The sequence below is a fragment of the Macaca fascicularis genome, chromosome 5 (assembly GCF_037993035.2).
Source record: "Macaca fascicularis isolate 582-1 chromosome 5, T2T-MFA8v1.1".
Taxonomy (NCBI): Eukaryota; Metazoa; Chordata; class Mammalia; order Primates; family Cercopithecidae; genus Macaca; species Macaca fascicularis.
The window spans coordinates 112,027,043-112,040,844 of NC_088379.1; the positions used below are offsets into that span (position 1 = coordinate 112,027,043).

Consider the following 13,802-nt stretch of genomic DNA (forward strand, 5'->3'; position numbering starts at 1 on the left):
CAAGTCTCTTTCTCTGTCCCAAGCCCCCCCAACCCGTGGGGCAGTGTCAGTTCTCACTGCACTTCCAAACTCTGCACCATTGTTGAGTCTCCTACTTCTCAGTCCAGGGCCCACAGCATAAGAGAAAGAGGTCATGCAAAGAAATAAGTGAGATATTGTTTTAAGTTGGAATCTGTATTATGCTTTCCTATAGAAACACTGTATAAATCTAGCACAAATTCAAACATGTACTGGAGTTCATGTAATGTTGTGCATTGAAGTAGGCTTTTGAAGACTATTCTGGGAGAATAACCACCAGCTATAATCCTGTTTCTAATGGAAAATCCAAATCCAGTATATTGTACACCAAAAAACCAAACAAAAAAACCCCTTATAAATTAGATTATAAAAACAAACTTTGTAAATTGGGAACTATCTTTGTGAAAGAATTTTATAAATTATGAAGTTTGTATACAAATATTTATGAAAGTGATCTGATTTTGACTTGCTGGTGGACTTCACTCATATGACTGATTAGAATTATTTTCCTTCAATTTTCACTGCTACCATTGGGACCATCCTGAAGCTCTCCACTAAACCATAGTGGCCAACCTTCAAAGGTAGAAGGTCTTTAGTCAAGGCTTTATTCATAGTCAATTATCACAATCATTATACTCATTTTTGCAAAAGGGCTTGCTCTGAGTTTTTACCAAATGTTTCCAAACTGAAATAGAAACCACAGGTTACAAGGAAGTGGAAAAGAAAATTAACATATTTTAAGCAACTACCATGTGCCAGGGTGTTTAATCATTACAATAACTATGAGTAAGTATTCCAAAGAAGGAAACAGACTCTGACAAGTTTAAACAATTTTTTTTTTTTTTTCTGGCAGTAAGTAAGCAGTCAAGCTAGTTCCTTTTTAATGGATAATAACTAATTATTTTTAACTTTTATTTAAACATACCATATACAAGTAGTTTATAAATCACAAGTGTTTGTTGTTGCATTTTCACAAAGTGAACAAATCCTGTGAAACCAGGCTCCAAATCAAGAGAACAAAAGAACATGACCAGAATCTCAGAAGCCACACCAAGTGTAACCTTTCACTCACAATCCCCTCCCTAGGGTTAACCACTCTCCCGATTTCCAGCACTTCTACCATCAGAGTAGTTTAGATTACAATTGTTTTACTGTTTTTGAACTTTCTGCACACGGAATCATGGAGTATGTACTCTTTTATGTCTGGCTTATTTTTCAACATTGTGTTTGAGCAATTCACTGGTATTGTTACATAGAGTTGAGCTTGCTTATTCTAATATCCCACTGTGGGAATGTACCACAATTTACTTAACCATTCTACTATTAATAGACATTTGAATACTCTGTATGTTTAGCTTTTGAATAGTAGTTCCATGAACATTATTGTACATGCGTGTCTTCTAGTACACAAATATACACATTTATGTTGGATATATACTCAGGAGTGTAATTGCTATGTCATGGGATTTGCATTAGAAATCTTGAATCATTGATGTTTTTTTTAGCTTCCAGTTTTCCAAGTGGTTATACCAATGTACACTCTCACCAGCAGCATATCAGAATACTTATGGTTCACATTCATGTCAATAAAGGCATTCTTTGTAGCTAGGCTTCTGACTCCGATACCCAATGCTCCGTTCCTTTCACCTAAATTTCATTTAAAGGTAAGAACTTGGTAACAATTCTTTTTTATAAATTCCATGATTCTTTCTAAGATTTTCATTCGTTGTTCGTTGAGTGATTTTCCTTTTTTATACTGGAAAATATATTTGTGCTGAATAGAATTTAGCAGTGTTATCAGGGTATCAGAGGCCTCATGTACATATTTATCTTCAGTAAACCCAGCCTCTTCTATTTTTTCTGCATGGGTAAAAAGAATGGCTGTGTAATTCATCCAAGCATGCCCAAGAAGTTCCTGAAAGAGAGAAGTTAAATAGCTATTGAACTTGAACTATATTCCTCAAACATGAGCAAAGGATTTATTATGGTCCAATATAGATAGCCAGCAGATCCATATTATTATGTTTCTGAAAGCTGATATACGAAGTAGGAAATGAAGATAGGGTCAAGTATTGTAAGCAAATGGAGGGAAAGGGCTTGACTTTCTGAAAAAGGCAGGATTAAATAGATAATTAAATTCTCTCTGTTATTTTGCTATGATAATTGATATATACACAACCTCAAAACTGCATTGCTGCATAGATTTTTCAACATTCAGTAATCATTTATACTTGTCTGACTATCTGGCTCCACTTATACTTGTCTGACTACCTGACTCCATTAAAGCCACTGAATTTAAGTCAGAGGACCTTGGTCAAGGGAATTGTTTTATCTTTTACTTTTTGTAGAAATATGTTATCATTATCATTACAAGCATCTACTAAAGATATGAAATTACATAATCTGTTAAGAATCTATTGATTAATCAGGTGACATGTAATGAAAAAGCTAAGATAAAAATACATTTGGTGATTTGGAAGAACCACAAAATATTATTACTATGATTCTCATCTTCCTGAATTCACATGCTTAAAATGGAACACAATTTATCTGATGACTTCCTCTAACGTGGTTGAAAAACACTGAAGAGTGGCGTTCCTTTGTTTTAGTAATATGTAGAAGCTGGTTATGTAATAAATTCTTGTTTGATTAGTGAATATAAGCTGATATAAAGCAGAAGTAACAGCATGTGGCAAATTGTTCATGTAATATGAAAGGCATCTAGAAATAACCCTTGAACTTTTTTGGTATTTCCAAAGTTATATGAAATCACAACGTGACAACAAAATAGCATTCCCTCCATTCCGAATCATACTATTACCAAAATATTTCCAAAACTACTACCAGTTTATAGCAAGAAAAATACAAAATGCCTAGGAATAAACATAATAAGAAACACCAAGACTTCTAATAATCAGAAGAAAGAAAGAAGGGAGAAAAACTAACATTTAGTGCCAGATATTATGCTAAGCACTTTACATGCTTTACCTCATTTGAAGCTTAATGCAATTCTTTGTGGGAGATACTATTATTACCTCCATTATGATGTTGGCAAACTGACTTACAGACTTTGAGTTATATGTATTAACATGAACCCTGGTTTTCAAAAATTATTGAAAATATTGAAAGACAGTCTGGGAAATCATTTTCAATGTACATAAAAAATACAGGATTAGAATTTATAATATTGAAAAATTGAAAAGAAAGACAAAAAGAATGAAATAAGTAAGAAAACAGAAAAGGAAGAAAGGAGAAAGGAAGGAAGGAAGGCAAGAAGGCAGGCAATAGGGAGTAAGGAAGGAAGGAATCTGGATATGTAAATCTAACATGAAAATACTCATGAGAACTATGGGACAAAACATTTAAAATTAGAAACATCACAATCATGGTTACCAATTACAACTGATACAGTCTGGCTTTTATCAGAGTCATTTATTTATACATCAGTTTTTACAACTTCATAGTGAACTCTTTGAAGGCAAGATTCATGTCTTTCCATATCAATAAAAGCTTTCAGCACATTGTAAATTCTCAGTAAACATCTGTTAAATTAATTTGGAATTTAGACCCTCATTGTCATCTCAAATAGAAGGCTTAGGGTTCTATTTATTTCTTTTCAGGGTTTGGTTTTGAAGTATAATTAATCTTTGTAAAACTTCTTCTTCTTTTTTTTTTTTTTTTCTTTTGCAGTTTATCACCACGAATTTGCCTGTAGTCTAGACTTTCTATTTTCTCTTCAGAGGGACTCTTTCAAGGAATAGGCACAAAATTTTTCATCATATCTGTTCAAAATTTGTCTACGTATACCCACCATAGAATAACTGCATATTTCTATTCCTCCTAAAAATACCCTGCTTAAAGTTTCACGATCAGTATGTTAGGGAATAATTATTGTAATAGCAAGATTCTAAACATTAAAAAATAATTGTTTAAAAAATTAGCATTCATATAATGTCAACATCCCATTTTGCCTAATGGTAACATAGCAAAATTAGCAGACCTCTTTAGAGTTTGTTGTATATTCAGTATACTGTAACAGATCTCTGCCGGAAGAGGAGTCACAGAGTTGCAAAGTAAATGAACAGTGATGTTATGGGTTGAATTGCATCCTCCCCCAAACTCATGTGTTGAAATTCTGATCCCTAGTTCTTCCGAATGTGATCTTATTTGGAAATAGGGTCATTGCAAACATAATTTATTAAGCTAAGGTCATTAGGGCGAGTCCCTGTCTAGTATGATTGGTGTCCTTATAAAAAAGGGAAACTTGGGCAAAGACGCAAGTCCCAGGAGAGTGCCATTCGTACATGAAGATAGCCATCTACAAGCCAAAGAAAGAAGCCTGGAACAGATCTCTCACAGCCCTTAGAAGGAGCCAACCCTGACAACACCTTGATTTCAGCCTTCTAGCCTCCAGAACTGAAAGACAGTAAATACCGATATTGTGGTGCTTTGTTACAGCAGCCCTAGCAAACTAATGCAAGTGACTAAAAAAATTAATACAGTACTAAGTATATTAGATCTGGGCTCTGGGAATACAGTGATCTCTGAATCATTTGCATCAGAATCACCTGTGAGGCTTTCTAAAAATGCATTAGAACCATTAGGGCTAGATCCTGGAATTTGAATTTTATAAAGCACTTTAGATGATTTATTCCTTTTGCAAATATTTATTGAGGGTCTACTTTGTTGTAGGCATGTTCTACGTGGTAGGGACGGGTGTGGAACAAGACAGACATATTCTGTTTATATTTAGTGGAGATTTTTGTGTGCTGAATTAACTTAGAAAGGGAGACAGACAGGAAAGAAATACTTTGAATTTGTTTCAATTGCAAATCTGATAGAAATTATGTTAGTACTATAGAGGTGAGCATTTTGCCCATTTTGGGGTGGAGGTGGGAAGTAGGAATAAAAAGGAAAGATCAGACAAAGTGCCTTGCATGTGATGATGCAGTGACCAGATTCTTAAAAAATACATAGGAATTAACAAAGTAATTAATGTAATCAAGCATGATTGAGATTGTACAGCATTAAGATTTTATTTCTAAACAAGTACAGCTATTGATTTTCAATCACTCTTATCTCTGAAAGTTTATCAAATTTAGAGCCAGACCTGATATTCACCAAGTACATTATAAATATGGTCACACTGATTGTCAAATATCAAAATGTTTTCATGCAAATTATTAAATAGCTACTGCTCTTAACTACTTGAGAGCCATCCTAAACTTACCCTTAGATATATATTGGCTGATGTGTGGACTTGTTATTAAATATTTTTGAGCCCCAGTGACTTAATGGATAAGGTATTTGCCTCCTTAAATATTTTTGAAATATAGTATTGCTACAATAAAAGCGCATATTAAATAAACTATTTTGCATAAACAGTCCTTTCTTGAGTTATATATCACAACACAGAATTATTTTCTTTCTAGGTTAGTACTTAATGAAGTAAATGGTTTAATTTTCGTAGTATTTCTTTTGTTCCTGTTTTTCTGTATTGTAACATTAACATGTTCCCTTTTGGTCTCCACCAGACATTTCCCGTAATTTAAACCACACTCTTATTCAGAGAAAATGAGTAAAAGCACCTAAGGAAAATAGATTTGTAAGCTCCATGCCACTTTAAAGTCCATGTGTTCAGCCACTGGGAAGTTTTTACATATTTATAATTATTTACGAAAGGATGCTCATATCTTAAACTGTAAGAGAAATTACACTTTTGAATTACTGCCAAAAACAGAAGAGAGGGGTTGATTTAGCTTAAAATCTTTAAGTCAATTTTGTCCAGAAAATAGTTGAGTATTTGAAAGTAGTGTTGCTTGCTGAATAGTCTTCATGTTAGTGGCCAAACATGTTCTCTATGGACCCAGAGAAAGAATAATTACAGTTGATTGATACCTCACGTAAAAATCCAAAAGGAAGATAAGTTAATGTAAGTTATCTGGTGTTAATAATTTAAATATAGTACTAAGCTAGATGAAAATTTTACAATCAATCATGAATTGTTTGCTTTCTGAGCGCTAATGGGTCCATTTAGTCCTTTTGGGACAACTGGTTAGGATATAAACTTTGTTATCCAGGAACTATGTTCATTTTCCCAGGACCTCACCAGCCCTGCCCCATTTGTTTGTGGTTGATGAAATCATAGCATCTGGACTTTTTAGGGGGAAACTAAAAAAAAAAAAAAAAAAAGAAAAGCCAACTATGACATCAACTGAGAAAAAAATCATCATGGAACAGGAGGACAATGAGGACCACTTTTTTTAATACTTTATGCTATTCCCTTACTCTCACCCCACTTAAAACATTACATGTTCCTTTTCAGAGAGCCAAAGCTGAATGATAATTTCTCATTAGGTCAGATCCAGAGAATATTCAACCTCAGAGATCATCTGTATAAACTGCCTCTTTTTACAGATGAGGGTATTGAGGACTTGTGGTGTCAAATGACTTGGCCAAAGTCATAGGACTGATGACTGGCAAGTTTGGACCTGGAACCAAGGTCCCCTGTCTTTGCCACTAAATTGGGGCTTTTCAGTTTAACCATACTAAGCCAGTGAGGATTTTTCCAGATTTTTTTCTAAATTAATAAAAAAGTTACGTCTTATGGTTATAAATCAGGACCATGTAAACTCGATTTTACTCTATTTTCTTCTGAAGTCTACCAGGATAAACCTAAAAAACACCATTTCCTAATTTTAGGATAAGACAAATACTAACAATAAAATAATAATGACCAGAGCTATTTGCTGTGCACTTGCCACGTGTCTGTGTCTAAGCTATATCATTTACTGTTAATAGGGTATTAATCCCACAAGTAACCCAATGAAGTACACACTACTGTCTTTCTCAGCTTACCAATGAAGTTTAGAGAAGTTACTTGCCCAAGATCACAAAGCAAATAAGTAGCTAAGACTTGAATACTTTAGAACCCATCTCTTAATCTCTATGCTATCTTGCCCGTATATAGTAGTTCATTTGAATGAGTGCTCATTCACAATCTCGGTAGTGGTCATAACAATAACAATACTAGTAATACTTTACCATTTTCTGTGACCTTCTGTAAGCAGGTGCAATGCTGAGCATGATGTATTTATTAAATATAATGCTCTGAACTCTTTAACATACATAAAATTATCTCCATATTACAAGTAAGGAACTGAAACCAAGAAAGTTTTAGTAACATTTATAGTCATACAGCTATAAAGTAATTAGGCCTGTTTTAAAACTAAATTCTAACAACTAAACCCATAATCTTAATTTAGTGTTTTCAGGCTCTGAATTGGCTTTTCTGAGCTTTTTGTAAACACATTCGTCTGCAACATCAACAGTTCAGTTGTTGATTATGAAATAAAAGTACATGCTTGAAACTTGCTTGTACACAGTAATAATACATAATACCATAATACTGGGGGGAAAATGGACCATAGGCAATGGCTAGGCTCCATTCCTAGTGCAGCTTGGCTGTATGCTAGTTCTTTCCTTGAGGTGACTATATTATATCTTCTCTGATTCATTATTTGTGGGTTTGTAAACATTTAAATGAGATTCCAGATAACATTCGAATAAATTCTTCCTTCTATTTCTCAATTTTGGGGATATGACTCACTGATATCTCCATCATTTTACTGTAAATTAATACAGGCCTAACAAAAATAAAGAAAAAGGGATCATTTGGGGAAAATGTTACCATTGTCACAGCCGGCAGCATATAACTCCTCTGCAAAATATTAAAGTAAAAATTGGGGAAGATATTTAAAGAGACAGCAGGGAGGCATGGGAAAGAAGAAGCTACTTCTCTGACTCTGGCTTGGTAGACTCTTTCCACAGAACTAGTCAGTGCCCCTGCAAAGGGGTAAAAGAAAGAAAGCAGGCACTCCATTCTCCATTTTGCATCAGCCAGGAAGAAAAAGAAATCCATAGTGTGCCTGAAACCTGAGGACCTAACAGCTTCTTGCTCCTTCCTAACAGCTGCTGGTCCTGTTGAATATTCAGACATTCTGCAACTGCTTCCAATCTGTGAGCACATACAGATGGCTGCCACCAGCATCTGAGGCACCTTCAGGAAGATCATAAACAGCCAGCCTGTGCTTAAGTGACCATCAATTAAAGACTGTAGCAGAACCCAGGAATAGGTCTGCAGTTCTCCCAGGGATCATAGGCCACTCAAGATTATTAAACCTTGGCTGCTGATTTTCTTGAGAGACAAGTTATTTATTCCAGAAAGAAATATTTGGGATATGAGCTTTGCCGTAGCTCATCTCCTTGCTGCCTTCAATTCCTGAATTGCACACTGATTTGGAAGACAGCTGTAAGAGAAGACTATATGCCAAACATTGTTTTAAAAAACCAAAGACATGTAGGAATTGAGTTCACATGTATAAAAAAGCCTCACAGATGACATTGTTGTCCTATATCCTAAAACTAGTAAAACCTATTTTCAAAATTTATATCATTTAAAAGAACCTTTTGGGCTCAGCATAGGTTCATGGTAGGGAAAAATATTGAGACATATGGAGAGAGTCAGGGTAGCTTTTGAGAAAGAGTTGTTTATGTGTTTACTGAATTTACTGAATTATATCCATTTACAGCCTCAGCTAAATGTTTACTTAATAATAGGTTTCAATGAATTTTTAAGAACTGTCTAAAGATTATACTGATGTCATGGATGCAGGCTTCCCACCACTTGATTTCTACCAGAAACATTGTTTGAAATACAGGCTTTCACAATTTGGAGGAGGTTTTGGGCTTTCTTAGATCCCATATTGTTTCTTAATTGCAATCATCTTCTATTCTTCTTTACATTTGTATAGCAGGTCCCTGGTTTTTCAGGAGTTGCATGATGAGGACTTTTTTTTAATGCTCTTGTCACCCTGATTTTTCCACTAGTTTCTTGTGATTGTACCTATGGCATTTTTTTTTTTCATTTTTAGAAACATACACAGTTACCAAAAAACAATGGGTTTATCTGTCATGTAGAAGTATCTTTTCTAGTTGAAGGGAAAAAAATCTTCATTAAAACAAAGTAACTATCTTTCTGGGCTGTAACAGCGACTACGTCAGTATAAGCTGAGACTGAACCAAAAGAAGAGTAGCATTTTTACAAGTTCTACTTGAACAGGAAAGATCTGTTGGCCATTCTGTATAAAGTTTAACTGTGGAGCTTCTAGTAGACCTGGCGTCTCTGAGCTCAGTGACTCATTGAGGTTCCTGAGTAATACTAGTGAAGTCCAGCAGCTATATTTAGATTGACTGAGATGAAGAAATCCACAGATTGAATAGAGCAGCTCAATGAACAGTTTCCAGGAATTGTTAGTAATAGTCTACACAGGACTGTGTGGACTATTGTTAGTAACAGTCCACACATCATACACACATACACACGTACACACACACACATACACACACAAACTCCCAACTCCCTCCATCTCCTAGCTGTGGTCATGCACAGGCCTCTTATCCAGCTCCTCTCCTGGAGACTGGCTGAATAAGTCTCCAACTTAGTGACCTATAATGAATGAACAAACAAACAAATAGGAATAGACCACCAGGGAAAGGTGGCATGTGTTATTTATGCTCAACCTGAGGTCCCTGTGGTCTTCTTATGGCTAGAATGGAGCAGTCACTTATGCTACAGCTGATAAGGCAAGCAAAGAATCTGAAGTTCCAAATTGTTTTCCTGTAAAGAATGCATAACTCTCCCTTGAATGCTCACTATGACTTAAGTCTTATGAAGCCCCCTCTCATTCACTATACTGCTTTGGCACTTAATGCGTTATCTTTTTCTGATTTGTTTATCTAATTTTCCTCTTCTAGACTGTAAACTTTCTGAAGGAAGGGCTCATGTCTCATTTACCGGTCATTAAGCACTGTTCAGATGCTCAGTAGAGTGTTCAATGACCAAGTCAGTGAATGAGCACCCATTTCTTGGTCAACTATAAGAGATTGTCCCTTTGATGCTGAATGGATGCAAGTCAGCGTTTAAGTTCAGTGGTTCTAAGACCTGACTGTTTTTGAGAAATACATGGAAAGTTATGAAAATGCAGATATGCAGGCTCCACTCCTGGGAGTCTGTTTCAGCATGTTTTGGATCAACCTTCTTTAACAAACAGCCCAGTTGATTCTGATGCAGACAGTCCAGGGACAACATTTTGCAAACTTATTTGGGTTTTTTGTTCCAGGGGTTTGAGGCTTGGTTAACCTCTGAAATTTAATATCTCATTTTTTTTTTTCTACGAACCAGTTGTAAAATGACTGATTGGGTTCCTCTGAAGGAAGTCATAAAAATGACTTGGGAAAATCAAATAATTTTTACTATTCCTGGGTGACCAACACTTAGTTGTTTAAATTACTATTTTTACCAGTTCATGGTTCCTTACTATTAGGATAATGCCCTCCAAGAGGTAATAATGGCATTAGTGCAATTGCATCTTAGTATTACCTGGATCATCTGGACTGGGTCAGTTACTTCCTGCCCACAGAAAGGTACATCTGCTCTCTGAACCAGGAGTGCAAGGTGGAGACCCTCTTGTCCGAAGTGCTGTGCCAGAGCCTCTTTGACTTCCTGTTTCACATGCTTCTTGCTCAGCCTGCTGTGTGGATAACCTGGAGTGTCCAACACCTGGACTTGCAGGGTTACCTCTCGACCCCCTCGACGCATGAAGCTATGGAGGTGACAACTGCGGCCCAGGCTACAGCGTGTGGTCACAGAACAGGGAGCAAAGCTGCTATGAAAGTCTGTGCTTCCCAGTAGAATGTTTCCAGCAGAACTTTTCCCACTCTGAGTCATGCCAAAGAGGGCCACGTTGATGATTACCTTGTTGGGGTCTGTCATGGCTGTTGGAAAACAAAGGCATAGCATGCATAATGAGGCTTCTACATTCCCCCAATGTAAGGTTTCTTACCTGGCCTGGTTGCACTCCAAGTAGGATTTGTTTTCCCTTCATTTGTAGTGACTAAAGCATGGAGGAGGACTGCTCCACCAAAGCGGAGATGCCCCAGTGACAGAAGGGAATGTGGAAATAATATTAGTAGTTTACAATGAGAAGGGAGAGAAGTCAAATACAGATAAGGAAGGATTTAGGAAACAGTAATTGCAGAAAATGAGGGAAAAAAATCCCAAATTGCATGAAGATCATATAAACCATGTTTAGGAGAAATATGTTAACTATCAATGTGATAGGTGAGTTGGTTTAGGAAAAGGTGTTGAAGTTCCTGAGCTCAGGGGCAAAGCTAGCAGTAGTATTTAAAGGTTATTCACTATTGGAAAAGTAAGAATAGAACAGTGGAAGAAACAACCCTTCTTGCATTTTTAACATCCCCCATCTTCCCACTTCCCGACCTACTGCCTGAATACACAAGTGGTATCTGCAAAAAATCATCCTTCCCGATTTCCTGAATGCTTCTTTCCTATGAAATATAAATAGTGTTAAAGACGACTTCTGTTTACCAAATTTTTTTTTACAACCAGGGAACATTGGTGAAAATAAAAACTCCTTGTAATTCTGTTATAAAATAATTAATAAATCATCTCTATGGTTCATTAGTGTTAGTGTTGGCTCTTTAATGAAGAAAGTCAAGCCTAACACATTGGGCAGCTCAGTTAGAAGGAAGGAGAATCTTGGGAGACTCTATTCCATGTATAATACCTGTACAGTGGCCGATCCTTTGTACACAGCATAAGCCCCCTATAGCATTTTAAGGTTATTGATCATTTTCACTAGATTTATAAGCAGAGTTACTTGCCAATTGCTAAAACTGACCACGCTGCTGATTCAGAAATAAAGACATTTTAATATTGCACATTTATTATTTTTGCTTATATCTTGTAACTTTACTACACAGTTTTAAGTACTGCAGGTCCTTCTTGTCCTTTAATGCCCCTCACTCCATTATACCCACACCCTAATATGAACACCTTGAAGGAGCTTCATACCTCCATAAAAAGACACTCATTTTGTAGGTTCCCCCAGTTCACACTAGCTCTCCCAGCTCATTCAGTGGTGTCAACTGCAGTGAGATGCAGTCAATTTCTTTTTGCTCCTAAATCAGCGGTGTAATGTTTTTAGAAAATTAATTATGCAATCCCAATCCATTTGCTATATTTCACTTACCTTTTCCAGTCTTGAAAATGCTTTCTCCACAAAGACGTCTCTCGCCCTGGCACAGCTGTTCTTTCATATGAACTTTCACCTTCTGATAGCGTTATTGTACCACTCTGGGACTGACACCGTGTGTATTTTATTTAGTTAATCTATTACCAGATAGCCTCTTAATAAATGATTAGTTGTCTTCCCCTAATCAGCACTATTTTATGACACCTGACAGACTTGTAATTTTAACAGGTACTGAAACATTCTATTTTTAGTATTTTTTTATTTACTGCATTTCTTATAGGTAACAACTTATTTATAGCATAAAGAAATGCAAGATGGGTATTAAACAGAAATTAGACATTCTATAGCAATGATTACAATTTTTTCATGATCTACAACTAGATCATGACTTCACATCAGTATTTAGTTCATAATACTGTTCAAATTTTTTAAGATAATTCTTTTTGCTATATTCATATAATAAAATGTATTATTTTATCCTAATTTATGAAACCACTGGGATGATTATATTGGCACATGCAGCTTTCATATCAATTAATGAGAGTATATTTAAGGAAAGGAGTACAATTAACTATAACTTGAAGTCAAATACATTTTTTTCTTAACAACTTGGGTTTTATTTTCTTATTGAAAACTCAAATTTTATTTTTTCTACTTCTTAGTATATTATCCATACTAATTCAAAATATTTTCTTGGTGCTTTAAGTAGTATGGCTATAGTATGATTCGTCTTCTCTTGTATTTCTCAAAAAGTCGATGAAATACGTATTTCTGGGTGAAAGAAACTTGGAGACATCTGGAATGTCTTATGACTTCATGGGCAGAGAGTTAAAAAGTCTTCTTTCTGTGTGGCTATGACAAGGAAGGCATGAACTGGCTTCCTTCATCTGATAAGCACATTGGGTTTCTTGAATGAAGCGGAAAGAATCTCCCCCAGGTGGCAGTAGCAGCCTGTTTCCTAAGAAGTGATTTTGAGCCAGAATTATTTTAATTTTCTCCCTTAAACTGTAAATGGACATTCTTCAACCATCTACACAAACACATATTAATTGTGTGGGGGATTTTTTGAAGAAGAACAAAGCCAAATTTTCTTTGCTTTATTCTTTATAGAACACAGCAAGCATGAGCTCTTAGTTTTTCAACAACCCCCCGCCACGTCTTCAAAGTTACAGTTTAAATGATTTGCTGAATGCAACAGCTAACTGTTTAAAAAATAAAGTTCAGAATTCATGAGCATGATTATAAGTTCCAATAAGACTGATAATTTTTTTGATAATTTTTCATAAGTCTAAAGCAGGTTTTAGATTTGAGTCAATTTAGAGGTCTTATGCAGAATAATTTATTATTACATGATGTTGAAAGCTTAATTTTCTAATCAAGGTGAAAGAACAATTTGAAAAATTACATTTGCAGAGACTTGGCTAAATATAATGTAGTAGGGATTAAAAAAATGTATTATCTTTTAACAGCTGACTGCCGAATTTCTCTTAGGAAGGATACTGTCTGAGAAAATTGTTTAATTTAGCTACTTGAGGTAGAAAACAGGATCCTGAGAACATGAACTAAACTCGCAGAAATTACTGTAATAGCCAATCTGCTGGTGAAGGGGAAAAGTCAAGAAAAGAGTAGAGAAGATCAAGGTATAAAAGGAGAGAAGGAGTGAGAGAC

General features: G+C 35.5%; 1 protein-coding gene across 1 annotated transcript; it reads right to left on the reverse strand.

Annotated features, from left to right (window-relative positions):
- Positions 1–1,543: 1,543 nt before the first annotated feature.
- GIMD1 (GIMAP family P-loop NTPase domain containing 1) lies at positions 1,544–10,859 on the reverse strand. Its single transcript, XM_045392720.3, has 2 exons — positions 10,460–10,859; positions 1,544–1,933 (listed from the first exon to the last, which is right to left on the reverse strand). Exons 1-2 carry the CDS (start codon positions 10,850–10,852, stop codon positions 1,673–1,675), a joined length of 654 nt encoding a protein of 217 aa, XP_045248655.3. The 5' UTR covers positions 10,853–10,859; the 3' UTR covers positions 1,544–1,672.
- Positions 10,860–13,802: the final 2,943 nt, after the last annotated feature.

Excerpts from the sequence above, each read along its gene's own strand:
- GIMD1 (XM_045392720.3), bottom strand. The coding sequence starts at position 10,852 with ATGACAGACCCCAACAAGGTAATCATCAACGTGGCCCTCTTTGGCATG. Across the intron at positions 1,934-10,459 it reads ACCCAGTCCAGATGATCCAG|GAACTTCTTGGGCATGCTTG; the intron begins GTAATACTAAGA and ends TCTCTCTTTCAG.